Source organism: Blennius ocellaris (assembly GCF_963422515.1).
Source record: "Blennius ocellaris genome assembly, chromosome: 8".
NCBI lineage: Eukaryota > Metazoa > Chordata > Actinopteri > Blenniiformes > Blenniidae > Blennius > Blennius ocellaris.
The window spans coordinates 23,537,266-23,558,027 of NC_137657.1; the positions used below are offsets into that span (position 1 = coordinate 23,537,266).

Consider the following 20,762-nt stretch of genomic DNA (forward strand, 5'->3'; position numbering starts at 1 on the left):
ACCAGGGCAGAGGGCAAATTATTAGTGAGGCTAATGAAAAATACTTTATTTTGCAGTGTTTTTTCTTTTATTCTGAAGAAAAGGTGCTGCCTTTCATGAATGCATGAACATATATTGACAGATGTTGTGATATAACAGCTATGCAAAAATGTCAAGGAATTTAATTTAGAAATAGAGTCGAATCCTCATTGAATCTGACAAGTCATTACCTTTTCACTTTTAGTATTTGGTGAAAAATGACAGTAATAATTATTGAATTTTTTTTTGTTGCAAAAATCAAAGTACGACATTGAATTTCATCAAAACAATCTGAGCAACAGTTGCGAGAGCTCGGCAGTGCTTGTAATGTTTCAAATCCTAAAAAAAAGTGAAACTGTTGCAAAAGAACAGTTTATTGAGTGTGTGTGTGTGTGTGTGTGTGTGTGTGTGTGTGTGTGTGTGTGTGTGTGTGTGTGTGTGTGTGTGTGTGTGTGTGTGTGTGTGTGTGTGTTGCAGTAGTAAGGAGATGCTGACAGGACAGAGGCTCTGCCAGTCGAAGTCCCACCAGGACTCGGTGCTCTCTGCCCTCAACCAGCAGAGGAAGGATGGCCTGCTCTGTGATGTCACGTTGGTCGCCGGCGAGCAGAAGTTCCACGCACACAAGGCCGTCCTGGCGGCGTGCAGCGATTACTTCAGGGTGAGTCCACCAACACCACTTTTTTTTCTCCCCCATCTCTGAAAATGAGAATTTGAAGCTGGCAGTGCTGTTTAAATGACTTTATTAGTATGTGATGAAATGTAGTTACTTAGCAACACAAGTGAGTAGTTACTCAAAAAAAATCATCTTCCACAATCAGGTGTATCATGGACTTAGTCATGTGATTGCTTTGGCACATTACCTGTTTATCACAATGTGTGGTTATAAATCTAATGATTGAGTGATAGCTTAAGCTCATTTGAAGGTAAAGGAGGAAGATGCTCTCTAATCTGGATGTTAGCACTTCATGAAGAAACACAATTGTAAACAATTGACAACAAAAAGCATATATCTATTTTAAAAGACAAACTGACGAGTATTTAAGCATGTTCATCAACACATGTAGTGTGTGTGTAAAAAGTAATAAAGGTGAATATTACTGACTGTTAGACACAATGTCTCCGTCAGGACTGAGTTCATTCAACATTAACTAACATACAGCCAACAGAAGTTCATTAGTTAGTTTAATAGTTAAAGTTTCAAGATAAGAACAGGTAATCTGGACGTTAAAGTGAGGGGTTATTTCGCTGGCTAGGTCAGTGAGAGAAAGCAGCTCTGTAGAACTGTCTCCGTGTAAAATTAAATGTGAACAAATTCATTGAAACGTGCATTACGAAACCACATTTTAGTTTATAAAGTGTAATTCCCATCACTGGTTAGTGAGAGTGACATAAAGGGAGAAGCAGCTTCAATAAACATAACTGCCTTTCTGGCAAAGAAACTGAAATAAATATAAGTTTCACAAGGTCCCAAAGTGGTATAAATATGATTTAAGAAAAAAGAAAAAAAATTCAAGCCAAGAAAAAAGTGTTGAAAGAGATGTTAGCTTTTTGCTTGAAAAAAAAAATGATAAAAAAAAACATAAAATAAAATTATATATATATATATATATATATATATATATATATATATATATATATATATATATATATATATATATATATATATATATATATATATATATATATATATATATATATATATATATATATATATATATGCCTGCACTGTGTTACCCTGCTACAGCAGCTCATCCCTCACCAGCCCACCTGGATCGAGCCCCAGTGTTTGCTTTCTGCTGTTTCTTCTGCTTGATTCCAGTTAAGCTCCAGACGTAGCTGCAGCGCGACTCGTGCTGCCAGGGAACCAGACAGGAGATTTCATGAGATGGGCCGCACAGGGAAAAGTGCACCGATGAGATTTGATTTAGGGACACTGAGCAGATTAGAAGGTAGAAATTAATCCCTCTTGAAAATGAGAGGCAGATTAAATATGTCCAAGTTACCAAGGGATTATTCCTCCTTTGTATGTGTGTGTGTGTGTATGGGGGTTATTTTTACTTTTCCCTGCAGAGACTTGAGGGTGGGCGAGTCACACTCCTCTCCTCCTTTTGTTCATCCCCCTCTCTTTTGTTCTCTCCCTTTTAAATGCTTTCTGAAGTACCAAACGAGCCGAGCGGCACACTTGTTCTGCTTCTGGGATTATTAGATCAGCCTGTTACAGTAAGCAAGAAAAACTCACTCCACTGTCGTGTTCCTGTGCAGCAGCTTAACTATATTATCTTCATTTTGTCATCCGACTCCTCTGCTGGGTTTAATTTAGCTCATTTACAGAGGAAATGAAGCTGCCTCGCGTGGAGAGCAGCAACTGTGCATTCTCTCTTCTCTCCCCGTGGCTCCCTTTTTATTCCTCGCAGTCAGACGGACAAAACACTCGCATATTTAGCAGCGATTATAACACATTATCTAGTCCAGAGGACATGAGTGATTGCGATGAAATATCCAGCCAGGCGTGAGTTGTTTTACCTGGGACTTGTCCCTGAATGTGTCACCTGCCTCTTCCAGTCTCCATCACAGCAGTTGTGTGTCTGGGGGGGGCATTGGCATCACATGCCCTGCCTCAGCCAGAACACCCACACACACAAACATATACTCAACCTCTCCTCACTTTTTTGTTTCTCCCCAGAGTGATTTTCTCTTTTTGCCCTGCAGGCAGGACAGAACTCAAATCAAAACAGAGTTATTGTCACAAATTAATATTTTACACCCTATACAACACTAAACAGCGATAGTTCTTGAATCTCCTCCAGTGTTTTTAAGACTGAACAGTATTTTTTTTTTCCTGTGGCCTACTCTGAAGAAAGTGACACAGCATCACAGCGGAAGTGATTCCTTTAGTTTCTGACAAGAAATCACCACATCAACAGGAAAGAAGTTGTGGGTAAAGCTTTTAATTATTGTCTACAAATGTAGAATGCAGACTATGTTTACATTAAAAGCATCTCACGAGCACAAGAAGCTTTTTATTGCCTCTGGATCTAAACAGCCATTAACAATAATATCTTAACAATAAGAGAAATATTAGGATGTCTGGCATCCGCCCAACATTACTACAAAGTGTGTACAAACTTTTATGAAGCCTCATATTTCGGGCTGGTCATTGAGGATTTGTGGACAATGTTTGTCCAGAAAACATTTGTTCCATGAATCAGATGGAAAACAAACTGAGTGGCTTTTGAAGTTGTTGTTCCAATACATTTGGGATGGAGCTGAGGACAGTTTTAAAAAGTGATTGAAGAATTTATTGATTTCTGTTCTTATCTGATTACTGCATGGAACTTGGTGATAGCCTTGTTCCTAAAAGCACGGTTTAATTTAACTTTAATTCATTCATTCATTCATTCATTCATTCATTTGAAGAAACAATATTCTTAGTGCTATGAAGGGGGCTCATCCTCCTATCGTGAGATTGCAGGTTACACCCTGGACAGGTTGCCGGTACATTATAGGGCAAACACACAGAGACAGACAACCACACACACACACACACACACACACACACACACACACACACACACACACACACACACACACACACACACACACACACACACACACACACACACACACACACACACACACACACACACACTCACATTCACATTTACACCTCGGGGAAATTTGGGGTTACCAATTAACCTCACAAGCATGTTTTTGGACCGTGAGATTAAACCAGAGTGCCCGGAGGAAACCCACTCACACGTGGAGAACATGCAAATTGTACAGAGTAAAGTAAAGTACTACTGTGTGGCCGAGCTTGTACTCCCACACCTTGAAAACCCACATCACATGTTTCACTTCTGTTTTTTGTTGGTTTGACAACACATTCAGTTGTTGATTGAGTCCTGAGAGGAAACAGCGCTGTGGGGGATTTGGTCTGCCGTGTGGTGTTATTGTGCTCACCTCGTAGCAGTCTGTAAACAAACAGAAAGACATCACTGCTCCATCCCAAATTGAGATGTTTTAGACTTCTTCTTACGTGTGTTCAGTTGAGTCACATCTCACAAGCAGCAGCATTTCATGGGTTCTGCTGTTGCGTGTCCACAGGGAGGGACTGGATGTAGAGTCAGCTCTTGTCAGACAGAAATGAAGACAACGAAGGGACAGTGAAGGGTGATAGTGCTGACGGCCAATTTTCAATATGCTTCTAGTTCTAAGTAAAAAAAAAGACTTTTATAAGCAATGGGATTACATAATCCTACATTATGTAAATTAAAATTCCATTTGAATTCTTGATTTTATAAGATGTGGTTGGATGTAACCACAGATAATGTACTGTATAATTAAATGCAAATTGCCCTTCCAGTGAATGTGCTATACACAAGTATTTGACATCCCCTGATTTTAGGAGTAGAATATTTGCAAACTAAAGCACGGGAGGTCTAATATTATCAAGGTCTGGCAAGAGAGTGAACCAACGAATGGTGCACAATCTCATCGTCTCACTCTGAATCTCACTGCAATTGTACAGAAACACAAACAGAATGAGTACTCATTCCTATGAAATGTAATGCCGTCTGATGCCATTCTCGTGATCCAACCACAGCATCCAGGTGTGTGAGTGCTGATTAATAGTGTATGTACATATAATTAATGTGTATTTCTTCAAGTTCCATCCAACCTTTCATCCTATGTACACAATTAGGGGAGTGGAAGGTTGGAGCCGACATTAGGTGAGGGGTTTGGTCACATCCTGAGCAGGATACCTAAGGATTACAGGGTTTAAGAAAAAGATGACCCATTGCACATCTACATCCGCAATTTATAGTCTCAGATTACTTTAATAAGCAAGGAAGATAGACTGCACAGAAAGAAAAATACATGCAGGTTCAGAAAAAACATGCAGAGTACATACAATAAGACCCCGTCCTTAAATTAAACTCTTTACTGTGAGGAAAGAGTGCAAACCACTACACAAATGTGCTTCCTTAGTACTCATGTTGCATACATTGAGTAAGACTTAATTGTTTTTCAACTTAATCTAAGACCTCCAATCCTCTAAAGAGTGATTCCCAACATGCGGGACTCTTTGAGGGGTTGTAAGAAGTTGGCAAAATTTAATTTGCACATGTCAAAGAAATATACAAAAGATGTATTGAGTAATCAGAAACTTTCCATTTCTTTCTTGCCACCGAGTTAGCTTGACGTGTAATTACCGGATCAGCTTGAATGAGTTTAGTCGGTTTGAAGAAGCCAGAGCTTGAAGTAATGGGGTTTTCATGACTACACACCAGCACAGCAGAATAATATCCGTTCAGCCTCAGAAAGGTTCAGTGAACCGTGATCGTGATGTGTTTTCACACACTTTTCTCCAAGTTCACACACATAACTCTTACAATTTTTTTTTCCCATTTCTTGGCATGATTCAAGATGAAAAACACTGGAACAATGTTTCAGCAGTTGGCAGCCTCAAAATTAAACCACTGACACACACACACACACACACACACACACACACACACACACACACACACACACACACACACACACACACACACACACACACACACACACACACACACACACACACACGCACACAGAAGAAGAGCTTTACAGCTGAGCCTCGGGCTCATTTCTCAGCAGTTCTCAAGGAAGCACTTCTGTTATGCTTTATCAGAGAGAAGGAGCAATACCACAGTAGAAATAAGCACAGTAAGTGGTGAAAATCATTTATTCAGTCACTTCTTTATTCAAAAACACCCTGTGGAGTTTTTGCCCACATTGTTGAAGTGTCCATGGGTGAATCCCTGGTCTGCTCACCTGCACACCTGCGAGCTGGCGGCAGGCGGTGCAAATCACTTTCACTCTCAGGTCTTCTCACCATTATGCTGTTTCAGAGGTAGGGAGGATGTGCCAGGAAAAGTGTAGTCATGTGCCAAAGAATCCACACAGAATAAGATAGTGGACTGAAGAAAAATGAAATATTTGCACGGGAGCCAAAACATTGACTGGTGTGGCATGTGCCAGGAATACCCATTTAAGGAAGCTTCTTTGTCCTGTTCAGATAGACAACAAAAGCACTGACTCAAAAAGCTGGAACTCTGTAAACAACAAGCCAAAACACAATGTAGTTACACTGTTTGCACAGGAATATATTGTCATGGAAAGAGGGCTTTAATATGTTCAATTCTTTAATGTATTGGATTATGTAATTCTTTCTTTGTCAACAGTAATATTAGGGTGGACAAGTCCTTTTGTTTACATTGTTCTCCTTAACATCTCCCTCTACAGTTCAATCAATATGAATTTGAAAAGAGTCCAAAGCAGTTTAAGTGGTGCCAAAAAAGAACAACACTATTTTATGCATTGTCAGTCAGCACAGTTTTACAGTGAACTCAGAGAGAAATGTTGGCCTTTATCAGTCTCGTCCTCTACTTCCTGTTCAAATTGCATTCAGGTTTCAGCTTTATTTGTTTCCCATAGTTAATTGATGTGTGCAGGTTGGACAATCAGATTACAGCAGAAGCCACTATGTGCACTCTTGTTTGTATCAAATTGAGGCTGGAATAAAAGGGAAGCCATTGCAAGTGCTTCATTCAGTAATTTACTTTGTTCTGTGCGCGGTCTTTTCAATGTATTGTTATTGGGTTTGTTTGCGGGGCCAGGGGTTGCCTAGAGGTGAAGTGTCACCGCTGCTGGCTCCCTGAGTGAACCACTTAACCCCCACCTGCTCATGTCGGGTCAGGAATGGTATCCCACGGAAAAAATGTGCAGCTTTAAAAGTGTGACTCTAATTCTTATTTGTTTTGTTTGTAAAATTGAAGTAAAAAAATATATAAAAATATCATATGTCTTGGGTTGTATTTGAGATAAATGAAAAAGCACAAGTCAACATGTTGACCCCACTGGGGTAAAACAACATGATCTGTTCAACTCAGGGTGGAGGTTATTGTACCAGAGGTGATCAGTGTCAAAAACCTTACATAATCCACTTGTTCAACTCTTTGGAAATGATTCATCTCGACACTTTGATATTGTTAAATGTGATTTCAAGACTTAATGTTTATGTTTGTCACTTCTTCTGGTAAAGTCTTCAAAAACACCAGTAAATGTTATTGGTAAAAAAAAAAAAAATAAAAAAAAAATCTGTTGGAAAGTTCAAAATTATCAAACAAATTTCTAAATATTTAAAATTCATAAAACTTGCACCATTCTATTGTCTCATTCCAATCAGCACATTGTAGTGTCTGTTATAAAAATGTGTTTTATGTAATAAAAGTGTCTGTAGCAACTAGGAAAAAACAAGAAAATGCTGGAAGTGAGCATTTATGGTTACTTGCTCCATAAATGGTTAAGATTATTATTATTATTATTTTTTTTTATAGATTTTCATCTACTAATGACTCAGGCCATAAGTAACTCAATGACACCCTCAAACATCCTCACTGAAAGCTACAGTAATTCACTGGTTGCGTGAGGGAGTCACGAGTTGCCCTCGTTATGATCGCGCCGAGCGGACGCACATAAATCTGAGCCGGCAGACACCTAACTGCAGCGTCGTGTGAAAGGACCGCGGTGACTCTGTTAGCCCAACGTGTCTCTGCGACCGGCCTATACTGTGAGTCAGAGGAGCCATCCATCACCACAACCACAGGCACTCCCTCCGCTCCTCCGCCAAGGTCAGGAGCTTTCACACGGGGCGAACACTCATGGCGCCCTCATTTCTCCATATCTTTCTATTCGCACTCAGCAACATGAGAGGATGGACCACGCTCTGATCACGTGTATCTATACACAACATTTGGTTTTACACTTGTGCACGCACTGGCCACAGTACAGCCGCCATGACACCCCAGGTTTCGTCATGGGCCCTCCTGTGCTCGGTGGACCGGTAGCTTTTTAATTAGCACAGCAGTGAATCAACAGGAGAGGCCGCCTTGGTTTAAAATTCAACGTGGCCTAAGGTTGACCCCGTCTTGCACATCAAGCTCACAGTACAGAGGGGCTCATTTTGCCAGAGGAGAGGGGAGGAGATTGGTGAATGCTTAAAGTTCATGTGTCTTAAGAATCAGCGTGGATTGGATTGAGTTTTCTGGAGGAATGAATATCGTTTTCGTGACAGAAGATGCCACGATCGCGGGCCAGGCTGAGGGCCTTTGAAGCTTCCAATGCTGATAGAGACAAGTCTCTCAGTCGAGATAGAGTTAGGAAATGGTACGGCATACTGCTACTGTGATTAAAAAGATCCTTTAACGTGGCGAGCTTGCTTGGTCATTACATACCAAGGCAATAGAACTGTGTGGAAAGTAGCAGCCCACAACAGATCCAATTACTTATCAAAAGTAATGTATGGTTATGCTGTTTCTCCCATTATAATCCAGATGAAAATATCCAACACAGGCTTACAGGTTTTAAACCCTCGCTGTGCAGGATGACGGGGAGTGGAAGTGATCTTCATCATGGCCACGTTTGACCCTTTTCTCTTTCCCCCTCGGCGCTGCTGAGCTCTGCTGGTTTGCCTTGATCAATGACCCTGTCATGCTCTCGCGGTGTGACACCGGTCAATAGCTTTGATTAGCGAGCAGCAGGCTGGACTCACATGCGGCGGGCCCAGACTGCAGACGCTGCGTCCGCGGCTTTGATTTCAAGCATGCACGTGTGTGTGTGTGTGTGTGTGCGTGTGTGTGTGTGCATGACAGGGTGAGGGAAAGACAGAGAGGTGTAACAGAAAGTACTGATTGTGCTATTTATTTCTGCTGACCTCCAGGGCCAAGGCAGACAAAATCAATACAGAAAGGTTCTTGGATGTTTGCATCTGGCTGGTCTTGATGAGCTACTCTGTGTGTTTTGTTTTCTACATGCACACACATAAAACCCATTTTTCACCACGTTAGTGCTGCAACAACATGAATATGTTATATGATGAGTCTTCAGGGTTAACAATGAAGGACCGGAGGAGAAAAGCTGGATTAATTTTGCTGTCAGCGCTCATGACTATTGGATTTTCTCTAATGTGTTGTCCCATGGCTGGCTCCTTCTTTTTTTAGCTGAAGACAGGAGAATGCCAGATGAAATATTGGTGATGCAGAGTTTTCCTCAGCTGACCCCCAGTGTTTCTGCTGTGTGTCATCAGGCCATGTTCAGCCTGTGCATGGTGGAGAGCGAGGCGGATGAAGTGACTCTGCAGGGAGTGACCAGCGTCGGACTGAAGCACGCTTTGGACTTTGCCTACACTGGACAGGTGAGCAGGAGCCGCCACGACTATCACAACTGAACAGACAGGAAAACAGTGAGTATGGAGGGACGTCAAGGAAAGGATTCTTTAACTATGAGCTAATAGACCCTTTCCCAAGCAAAGTGCATTTTTTCCCCCGCTGCTTAATCAGCCTTTCTGTCTGCACCATAGCAGATTTTATCCTTCTATAGTGCCTTGTTTCATCTGCTTCGTAAGCAATTCCATTTGAAGGCAATGGACTGCTCAATTGTCTCCTTCGCCACTAATTAGCAGCTCCCCTGAGACACTTCTCTACACACGAGGCATCCCATATCTGTACCTCTGTATCATAAAAGCAAAACACATTTAAAAAATGAGATGAGGATATACTGAGAGAACAAGCAGGAAAACAAGCTACTGGCTCAATAACCGGTGTTACTGGAAATACTCAGATTGTTTACTCAAGTAAAAGTACTAATGCCACAAAATGAAAACATTCTCATTCAGTCAAACGCTCAAATATTCTACAGTAAGTACAATTATATACATTTGCTGGAGTAAGACAAAATTAAAACTGTGCAAAAAGCATGAAAGATAAAAAAAAAAAAGAATATATCTGCTCTATTCTCCTAGTAAACCTGCAGGGACAATTCTCTGTCATGTTGAATGCGACCAAATGTATTTTATATAAAAGGAGCCGGTAAATGCTTTATGATCCACAGGAGTAGAAGTGAAAGGACTTAAAATAGCAGGAGTGAGAGGTATACAATTGAAACAAGGAATTGTGCATGGTTGCATGCACAGATCTAAGTGCATCAATAGGCTACTTTGCATTTCATGGAGGTACATTGATTACAATGGACAAGAAAAGTATGACTAACCTTGAAAGGTATAAGCTATAAAAAAAAAAAAAGATGTTGAAGTGTTGTGAATGGCATTAGAAAGTGGACCTACAAATAGAATAAAAATGCCTTAACATTGCACGTTAACAACACACTCAAGTGAAAAGGAACGTCAGAGGATGAGACCTCTGAGAATCAAGACCTCTGCCATCAACAAATCCACAAACTCATCTTGGCTGATATTGACACAGCGGAGCAAACTAATACGGCCAAATCAACTGAGCACCGTTTATTAACCCACAGCTCACTGTGTTCTAGAACAAAATACAAGGTTACACTTTCTTGTTTTGTATCAAAACATCTGCTATACGAAGCTGTAATCTGCTCCCAGTACGCAGGAGGCAGACTTCTGTCTCACTTTTCACTGCTGCTGGTTCTCGGTGACACAAAAATAGAGAACACAATACTATATAACACATATCCTATATTTTCCATTTATACGTGAGCTTTAATAATGTTGTAGCAAGCAGGTGACTATTTTTTTTTTAAATTTCTAGCTTATGCTGTGTCTTATAAGATCTGTAAAATGCAAAATCTACTGTACCAGCAGCTGTTATTTATATTTAGGAAAAAGGCAGTTTCCACATTAAAGTATAGATGATGATCATTCTACAAAGTTTATTCAAAATAAAAAAAAAAAAAAAAAACTCCACTGCACAGTTATTTCAAATATACCTTAAACAAATCCTAATGTGGATTTTAAAGACTCTCAGTTTAATTCTAGCTTTTATCAGAGGTCATGTGAAGGCATAGTTCAACATTTCACTCGCGTAAACTGCTCACCTCTCCACCTGCAGCGGTCAAAGCGCTGAACATTATTCAGAGAAAAACACATTTAAATTCCCATTTGAAAAGGGCACAGCTTTTTACTTCAACACCAAAGCTGCACGAGGGTCATGTGAGTGGCGCTGGTGTCTGTCCTTGCCTCGTCACCCCATCAGTAGGAAGAGCGGGCTGAGTGTGCGCGATCATTTCTAATAACCTTCCTTGACCTCTTTTTCTTTCCTTTTTTTTTTAACGCCAGCAATTCTCGCTACACTTAGCAGCCTTGCGGCTTATTTTGTATACCGAGAGGCCAGGAACTTTGTGATTACTCTTAATTTTATTTCCGCAGTGGAAATGAGCAACGAGCGAGTTGGTTAGCGGTGTAAGTAGGTCAACAGCAGGCTTCCAAGCTGCCCTGCTTTGGTTGGCTCAGCTCCTGCCTGCCCAGAAGAGATGATAGCAGATGAGATGAGGGACGTATACTTATCCCCACATCTTAAATAATATCCCGCTAAAAATCCTTCAGCCACATGTCATAGGCCAGCAGGGTGAGTGCGACGACATGCCACCACAGGACGCTCCAAGGCCGAAGTCAGTTAGCAACCTCACCGATGTCTCTCTCAATTATACATCCTGCAGTGGAGCACTTTTATTAGAAAGACCATAAAACCCATTGTTTTATGGTCTGAGAGCTCGTAACGAGCGTCCATGGATGCTGATCCCGGGGCCAAAGACGTAATCTTCCGGCCCTGCATGTATTTTGTCTTGTCCTCCAGGTGAAAGCTCGCAAGAAAGCAAGTGCAATAAATGTTGGTTTACACAAGAGCTCATCGTACTCCCACACAGAGCCAGGCACGGCGTTATAAAACTGACTTCTGCTGTGCGAGGTTGAAGTGCCCGCGCTGTAGTGAGCCTCTGGAGTGGAGCAGGATATGAAGAGCGTTCACTTACTGTTATTACAGCCATTATTTTCAGCTTGTTGCCGGTCGTCTGCTGCCTGACAGGACGCTGGGATAAATATGTATCATGCTGGTGGGGAAGTAACAAATTACCAATACTTCCATTGCTGTAATCAAGTATTTGTACTTTTACAAGTGTGTAGTTTTACTCAACAGATATTCAAACCATTTTTGAATCAATATTATCATTTTAACTTAGAAAAACTCTCTTTTATATCTAAATTTATATATATATGTATATATATATGCATAATGTAGTTTTATACTGTATACTTTCTGTCTGAGAAATTAGCTTAGATATTGAAATGCAGTTAAATTTAAGTAGTAGTAGGTGTTGAGTACTAAGCCTTTGGCGTGCAATAGGTTTTGCAGAGTATACCTTGGTTGTTGCCAAGGTTTCCTGAAAAATCTAGATTCCACATTAGTGCAGCTTTGCTCTCTCACCTCAGTTCATCACATATCCAGCTAATTAAAGAAAATAGCCGACTGTTATTTGTTTTTGTTTAAATAAGTTCAGCTTATTGAAGCCCTGTAGATTGTGTGCGTGGTTAGCTGGAGCGCTGCCCAGGCCTGGGCAGGAAACCATACTGTGATAAATAGCAGTGTGCACATGCAGCTAATTGCAGAGAATGAGAAAAAAAAAAGTGCTTATCAGAAAAGCTTGCTGGGAAAGTAGCTGAGTGTTGTTTAATGGGGAATGTTTAACTTTTCCAAACAAATTGCTAAATTAACCCAAATAAACAGTTTACAGAAATCCTTAAGTGGTCACGTGGATGTTTTTTGTTTTGTTTTGTTATTTTGTGACCAGTACAAACACGCGCTGAAATGTTTTCCACATCACTCGCAATAACTGAGGAAGCAAGTACCGGAAACAAGCTGTGCATTTGTATTTGGATGCATTCGATCTGCTTTCAAAATCCATAAATTATGAGTGGGCTCGAGCGACAACGGTCCCAGTAAGTGCTGCTAAACCATAGTCAGCCCACTACTGTATGAAGAGATGTGAGAGGCGAGGGAGACAAATGATGAAGTCGTTTCTCTCACTTTCACTACTGACGCAGTCATGGATGTGTGGCTATGTGGGCCAGCGATGAATGGATTACAGAGGTTAGTTCCAGCCTGTTAGATGCAAACCGAATTGTGCTTGGAAGAGGAGAGTGTAAGAGGTATCACAGGGCACGGTCAGCCTCTCTGGGTTATTATTCTCAATGATTAATGGAGCACTTTTTTTTTTTTTTTTTATGCACTCATGTCAGCGTGCTCTGAATAGATAGTTGACCCTACCGTGATGCTTCCAGCGTTACCTGGCTCAGCAGCACAACCGGCTGTATGGGAGAGATTTATGTCGCGTATGGAGGAAACAGAAGGATCATTTCAGCCGCTCGTTCGGCTAAACAGGAAGCGTTTTGGCCCGAATCGAGGCTGTAAGGATTGTCTGGATATGCTGCTGTGGAGGGAGGAGGATAATGGTCAATCAAGGACGCCAGCAGATCAATTCTCAGTCGCTTTCACTGAATCAATAGAGGCTTGGTGAATATCACTTGTAATCCGCAGCTGAAATAAAACACATTTCAACAGAAATCGTGTTCACTCCTGAACAATTGGGTCCACTCATTTTTTTTATTTTTTTTTGCAGATGTGAACCATTAAACTTATTTTTACATTAGCTTTCCAATGATGACATACATGCTGGATGGCCGTCCACCACTTTTACGGATCAGATCACAAATGAAATTGCGGATATTTTACAGAAACTCTCCCTTTGTTTTGAAAACATTTTGACACATCTGTAACACTGCAATATTATTAAACAAATATGACATTATCCACTGAATGACACATAAAACAAACTTTTCCATTATTCATATAAATTGTTAAACAGAATAGAAGATGGAAGAAAAATATAAAAACTCAAAAGCATCAATACATGAAACATTTATATTTCACATTGGTGGAAACAGATTAAAATGATTGGAAAAGCTTAATATAACTGTAATAAGCTGAATACATGTGGAGGTGTACGTTGAAAGATTATTTATATGTAGGGGCGATTAAAAAAGCCCCAGACAATGTAATGCAAATAGAAGTTTCAAAAAAATCCTCAAATGTAATGAAAGGAACTGCAGGTAGATTTTAGAACTACTGGGGTTAAAGTGCTTATTACAGACCAAAACAAAAGGATCAATAACACATTCCTTCTTTTTTCCACAATATCTTGTTAAAATGACTGATTGAGTTAGTGAGAAGATACAGTTTGTGAAAAACACATCAATGTTTTGTGACATTTAGAAAGCAGGTGACGGATGAACAGGGAGGGATTCTGCTGCCAGTAAAACAAAGTATACAGGAATCTGTATTTAGACATGATACAGAGAGAGGTGTGTCATCCCTGCATTAAATAAGACCCACATTTTACATAAACCACTCCAGAATAATGTTATCTATTTACAACAGACACGGACGACATGGGACTCCCCATCCCTATACTTAAGTACATATGAACAAGGTATCACACATTTCATGATTTTCATGAAATCAGCTGTTCTATATCATCAAAAATCCTTTGGGTAAATGTTCTGAGTCACTTCTTGCTGCTGCCTCTCACATTGACGATAGCATTTTAGTGGCACTCAACAATGATTCAAGTTGCCTATCTGAGATTTACTGTAACCTCACAAATAATAAGCAGATGTGTCCTGATGTGATTAAGTGAAAAATGACAACATCCATAAAAATACAATTCATAGTAGGACAAGTATTGCATTGTACTGTAATACACTATTATTACTATTACCCAATAATGTGTCAAAAAAGTATTGCACTCAACCTGATGAAGAAAGTTTTTATTTGATTTATATATTATTTAAAAAAAACACACACACACATTTGAATATTTTGAAGATCAATATCTGTCAACAATCAGCAGTGACACTGAGAGTCAAGAGAGGAGAGAGGAAAGTCGAAACCTGAATGACTTTGTTTATTTCTTCTGGCCAGATTCTGTTGGAGCCAGCGGTGATCCAGGATGTCCTGTCTGCAGGCAGTCACCTCCAGCTGCTGGAGCTCCTCAGCCTCTGCTCACACTACCTCATCCAGGTACAGCGTGCGCACGCACACACACACACACACACACACACTCCCACACACACACGCACGCACGCACGCACGCACGCACGCACACCAACCAGCTAATCTTGGAAGCAACCTCACTCTACTATCAAGGTGAACATTAACTATCAAATTTAAAGTTGTTTCCTCACTGTGCAGAAATATCCTCACGGTAATTATTTGAAAGCAAGAGGCAGTTCAAGACTGAGTTATACATTCACAGCATTTTGAGGTTAATTAGTGACCACAGGTTATGTAAATGTATTCTATTGAAAAACCTGTTCATCATATAACCTGCCTTCACCTGTCGTTCACAATCCCTCAATAGTGTTTGAGAAGATGGATCATCCACATAGAATTGATTTTATTTTCGCTCTTCCATGCTCTTCCGCACAGAAAGAGAACAAAGAATGCCTAAACAAATGATCAGCAGATACATATATATTTTTACGCAAGATTGTTTTAAGCACTATTCCATGGCATTCTTAACATGTTTATAAAGTTAGCAACATGTGCTTTGAATATGCACTTTGGGAAAAGAAAATTGCCTCACATCAAGTCGGTCCATGTTTGAGTCCAGGCGCCGTCTGTTTTAAGTTTACACGATCTCCTGTATTTGCCCTCTCTGTGATGATGAAACAGTGTCAGCGAAGATGGGCTCTTCTTGCTACTCTCACCCAAATAAACAGCAGATGGATTGATACTGAAAATAGCTTCGACAAGTATTTTCTAGTGCTGGTGTTGACTGTCATGTGTGTTTTTTTAAATGTTATTCTGCATCTGATTCATATGGGTAGGATGTTTTCAGTCTCCATTCCAGACCACCGTTTCCATAAACACTGTAAACAAGGGAATGGAGTCTCACTTGGTCTACACACCTCTACAGCATAGTAATTGCTTTTCATTAAAACGTATTTATGAAATCCACACAAACAATGAAGCATTAAGTTTAGCATTTCAGCAAATGTTGTACATTTGGCGCTGAATTTTAAAAGATGCCATGTGCACAGTCCTGACCTGTTGTTGTCTTATTTTTGCACATAATGTCTTTATCAGTGTGCTCTAGAGCTACTTAAGATGGCTCTTCATATTGTGTTGACAGAGCCTGTCTCTGGTTCAGATCATTCTGCTGAGCTCAAACAACTGTCTCCCAGTACTACACAAGAATGTGATTGGTATTGTTTTTTTTTTTTTTTTTTCTCATCCTGGCAATATATAATTAAAAAAATCCCTCTCCTATAATGAGCTGCTCTTTCGAGCTGGGTCAAGAATCAGTCATGTGCTGAAACACAGCTGTAATTGTACTGCAGTAATATGCAATAAGCGGTCTATAATCAGGCCTCTCATGTTGGCTCCACGACGTAGACTGAGAAGATTTACAGCACAGAAGCACTTGAAACTGGGAAACACACCGTGTGATGTTCAGGGACACATCCGCAAGGTTTATACTTGTCATCTACTGTAAGGTGCCTGGGTCTGAGACCTCCTGAGCAACTGGGCCATCCTGCTGCTGCTTCATGCATTATATCACAAGACCAAGTTGTTGAAACAGAGGCAGTGTTAGCCCACTGTCCTCGGGGTACAAAGCATATCACTGCTGTCGATGGAAACAAATGATGCCTATAGGTTGCTGTCAAACAACAACAACAAAAACAAAGTAATATGAAGAAACAACAGCTGCTTTTAGGAGCTGTTTCTGAACAAAATCCATTTTTGTAACCTTTTTTTTTTGTTGTTGTTTGTACATTAAGGAGATCTCTTTGTAGCTCTGACTTCTTTGCTTGGACTAGCACATTGTTCTTTAATCTAATGAAAATAAACGTTAAAATGCTATAATACAAACAACACGTAAAAAAAAAAAACTCTTATACAACCACATCCATCCAAGATGACCTAACAAATGAACTACATGTGTTTGTAAATTGATAAGACTGATCGCGCAACAGGTATTGCCTGAATTCAAAACACAAAGGCTGCCATTTTTGTCCCTTGGCCCAATTTCAGTCTTTTACAATGGATTTTGACTCATCAAGTACCCAATCACACTTTCTGAATCTTATTTTGTGCCTCATGCGGCTGTCCTCAAATCCCCTCCAGGACAGTGTAATCTTTCATGCCACAATTTACTGTTAAGTCTTCAGTTACATCACAGGCGTAAACACAGCTCTAATGTGCCATCTGGTGGTCGTAAAAGACTCATCGCCACTGTTTTGGATGAGTTACTCGACCATACCTCAGTTTGAAAGAAAACAACTCCCTCATGACTAAATGATGGCCTTTTTTTTTGTTTAGTTTTTTTTCCATTTCATTTCACTGCCAGCTTCCATCAACACATCAGCAGCCGGTGATGATCAGCTGACTGATCTGTGTGTATACTGAATGTGCTGAATGTTTGACGAGCAGCCAGGCCACTAACATTGATTACCTGGTACAGGTAGATTGAAAATCAGATATATCCGCACACTATCCTGTCTATGATATGATGGACTCTGATGAAGTTAATTGAATTGGTATTGAATAGATGATCAGCTCTGCACTCGAAGTGTATTGCATTGGAACTTCAACTTGTCTCCAGTAGCAATTTTCTTTATTATTGATTGGATAAATCATAATCACCTATTTCTCCCCCCAGGCCTTAATTTACTTTCTTACTCCACTACTTGTCAAAAAGGAAAGAGCTGCAATCAACCTTTCCTGTAACGCAGTTGCATATTTGAAAAATGATGAGTTTAAGCTCAAAAAGCAAATGTATAATGATCTGGGTAGGTGACACATGAAATAAGTATATTATGGCACAGTGGCGGAGGAGGGAGGAGTTGATTGTTCATGTGTGATGCAGGACAGCCAGAAGATGGCGGTGTTATTCCACCAGTAAGACCTCTTTTTCTTTCGTCGAGCCCATTTCTCCCCCACTGACTGTTCACACACATTTGGCATCTGCAGTGTTGTCATGAAACTGACATCATCTGCAAGTTAAAGCATTTATACACATGCAGTTTGTGTTATGTATGTATGTATGCACACTTTATATTCAACACATTTTACTGAACACATTATAAACAAGTGATGTCCAATGCAAAGATACAATGTTTTGAAAATTTAGTTGTTTTTAAAAAAAAATGAAAACTGGAAAAGTACAATAAGTAACACCCTAATGAATGAATAAATCAATCTCTCGACACCACACAATTGTGTAGGTCAGGAGTCTCTCAAGATTCTTATATGTACTATATGTAAAACACAAGTGAAAGAAGCATGCTGGATAATCCATCATACATCCACAATGTCATGTCAAGAAGTCGTTTTAGATGTTTGGTATTGGAGATGGTATTGGAGCATATTGACAAATTAAATGAAACAACCCTTTGCGCCACAAGATGGTGTCGTCAGTCTCTCTATAGATTGGAGTGTGTCTTGGTTACAGTCAGAGGAAAGGAAGCAGCAAGTCACTAAAATAGTATACAAACAGCTTTAAGACATTGTATGAGGTTTTCCTAGCTGTCAAAATATTCAGAGCTAGAATAACAACAGACTGCGTGTTACAACAACTCAACTTCTCCAACAAACAACAGGTGGATCGCTCAGGTCCCACATATTGTACCTTTAAATTTCTTCCTCAGGATTAAGAATGGATTTTTTCCCCCCCTTTTACTTGGAGAGACGGATTCCCTCCTCATTGGTTACTGCGGGGTATTTTAAGGGTCACATGATCTGACAGCTGTCTCTAAAGCCCTCTAACGTTGCTGTATAACTCACTCTTTACGTCTCGGTTCCTGCAGGAGCTGAGTAGCGTGAACTACCTGGAGCTGTACCGTGTGGCCGACCTGTTCCACCTCCCCGCCTTGGAGGAGGCCGTGGTGGGCTTCCTGGTGGAGCATCTGTCGGAGCTGAGCCAGAGCCAACAGGACGAGGCCCTGCAGCTGCCCTACCGCCTCCTCAGGGAGGTGCTGAAGAGTGACCGCCTCACCTCCCTGAGCGAGGAGGAGATATGGAAGGTAACCCTGCTGGAAGTTAGTGTGTGTTTGTGTTGCTGTGACTTTCTCTTTTTTACATTTTTTTTTTTTCCCCACACAGTGCAGTGTTAAAGTGTTGAAGCCGAGTGTTATGGTAATATTTAGATGAAAACAAAAGTGAGAAACAATCATCTCTGCTTGTAAATTTGAACAAATTGCATCCTGGCACTAAACTTGTGTGCATATACTGCACAAACACATAAACAAACACACACACACATAGAAATGTACTGCATGCACACAGACCAATGCACAACAAATTAAACACTGCCATCTGCACCTCACATACTGTTTGTTTATATTAATGAGGATATGCAATAAGAAGGACCGGTTCTGAGCGTGCGTGTACATGGGTGTGATAGACTGTCAGTCCGTGTATCCATTTAGGCACTGTGTGTGCGTGCGTGTGTGTGCGTGTGTGTGTGTGTGTGTGTGTGTGTGTGTGTGTGTGTGTGTGTGTGTGTGTGTGTGTGTGTGCGTGCTTGCTTGATGAACTGCCGGGGATGGTGGAGTGAAGCAGGGACTGGCCGTTTTGACTGTTCATTTGCACCAATCAGCCCCACCTCCCCTCTGCCGCCCCCTCAGCCCTTTCTCCCTGTCTTTCTTCCCCCCCCCCCCCCCCCCCCCCCCCTTCCTCTCCTCTGATTAGGCCCACCGCGGCTCCATCAGGGCCCCAATCCCCCAGCTGTCACTCGGCCGCCCGTCTGATTGAAAACAATCAGGCCTCTGATGGCACAATTACCCTGACCCTTTAGCCAGCCGCCGCCACCATAATCAGCCTCTGATTAGGCTGCTTTGGGCCTCCTTCACTTCGCCCAGAAGGTTAATTTGGGCATCAGACGGAAGCGAACGGCAAGCGGGGGCCGGCGTCCGAAAGGGTTGGTGGGTGAGGGGGGGGGGGGGGGCGCGGTGGTGGGTGCACGCCAATGCAGGACAGATATAGCTTGGGCCGTCAATCACCGTCACTCAGAGTTTTCTTAGAGTCTCTCACGCTCTGGAAATCACATTTTCTTCTGCCTTTGTTTTTCTTCTTCCTCCCTCCTTCTCTTTCTTGCCATCCTTTGCTCTGCCTCTCTGTAGCTTCCCCTTCTCCCCTCACCTCTCTCCCTCCCTCACTATCTCTTCCCCTCACTCTCCCCTTTTCACACACACGCACACATGCACATGCACACGCACACACACACACACACACACACACACACACACACACACACACACACACACACACACACACACACACACACACACACACACACACACACACACACACACACCACACACACACACACACACACTCACTCTCGCACTTTCTCTTTCAGAAGGGAAGGAGGGAGAAGGAGTTGATTTATTCTGTGCCCCGAGGAAGTTGTGTGATGCAGCGTGACCTTCACAGTCAGCTGCCGTAGTGTGCGCACACATACACACACACACACACACACACACATGCACACACTCACTGTCACTTCAGAGCGATGAGGAGGAGAGAGGCGGGGTGAGCGATAGAAAGGGAAAGGGAGGAAGAGACAGCAGAGTGGCACAGATACTACAAAGAGACTGAAGACTGACTTGCATGTTTGTTGCATATTTACACCTTTAGAGCCGGAGTGAAGGGGAAATAACAGAAAGGCAGTTTTGCATGTGTGGAAAACTCTAAGTATCCATATCCTGTGTTATTTATGGTGAAAAAACAGGCTCAATCTGTGATGAATTGCTCTTTTCTTGTGTCTGTTACCAGCCACAAAAAAAACTTGCCTTTATTCCTCTGTGATAAGTTCTCAGTCTCAGC

General features: G+C 41.2%; 1 protein-coding gene across 1 annotated transcript in view; it reads left to right on the forward strand.

The window, feature by feature from the left end:
* The window catches only part of klhl32 (kelch-like family member 32), a 35,515-nt gene that overhangs the window by 4,915 nt on the left and 9,838 nt on the right, over nucleotides 1-20,762 (forward strand). Inside the window, exons 3-6 of the mRNA XM_080500364.1 lie at nucleotides 496-676; nucleotides 9,149-9,256; nucleotides 14,853-14,951; nucleotides 18,743-18,958. Of these exons, the coding sequence (XP_080356490.1) occupies nucleotides 496-676; nucleotides 9,149-9,256; nucleotides 14,853-14,951; nucleotides 18,743-18,958 (604 nt within the window). The remainder of the gene's footprint in view (nucleotides 1-495; nucleotides 677-9,148; nucleotides 9,257-14,852; nucleotides 14,952-18,742; nucleotides 18,959-20,762) is intronic.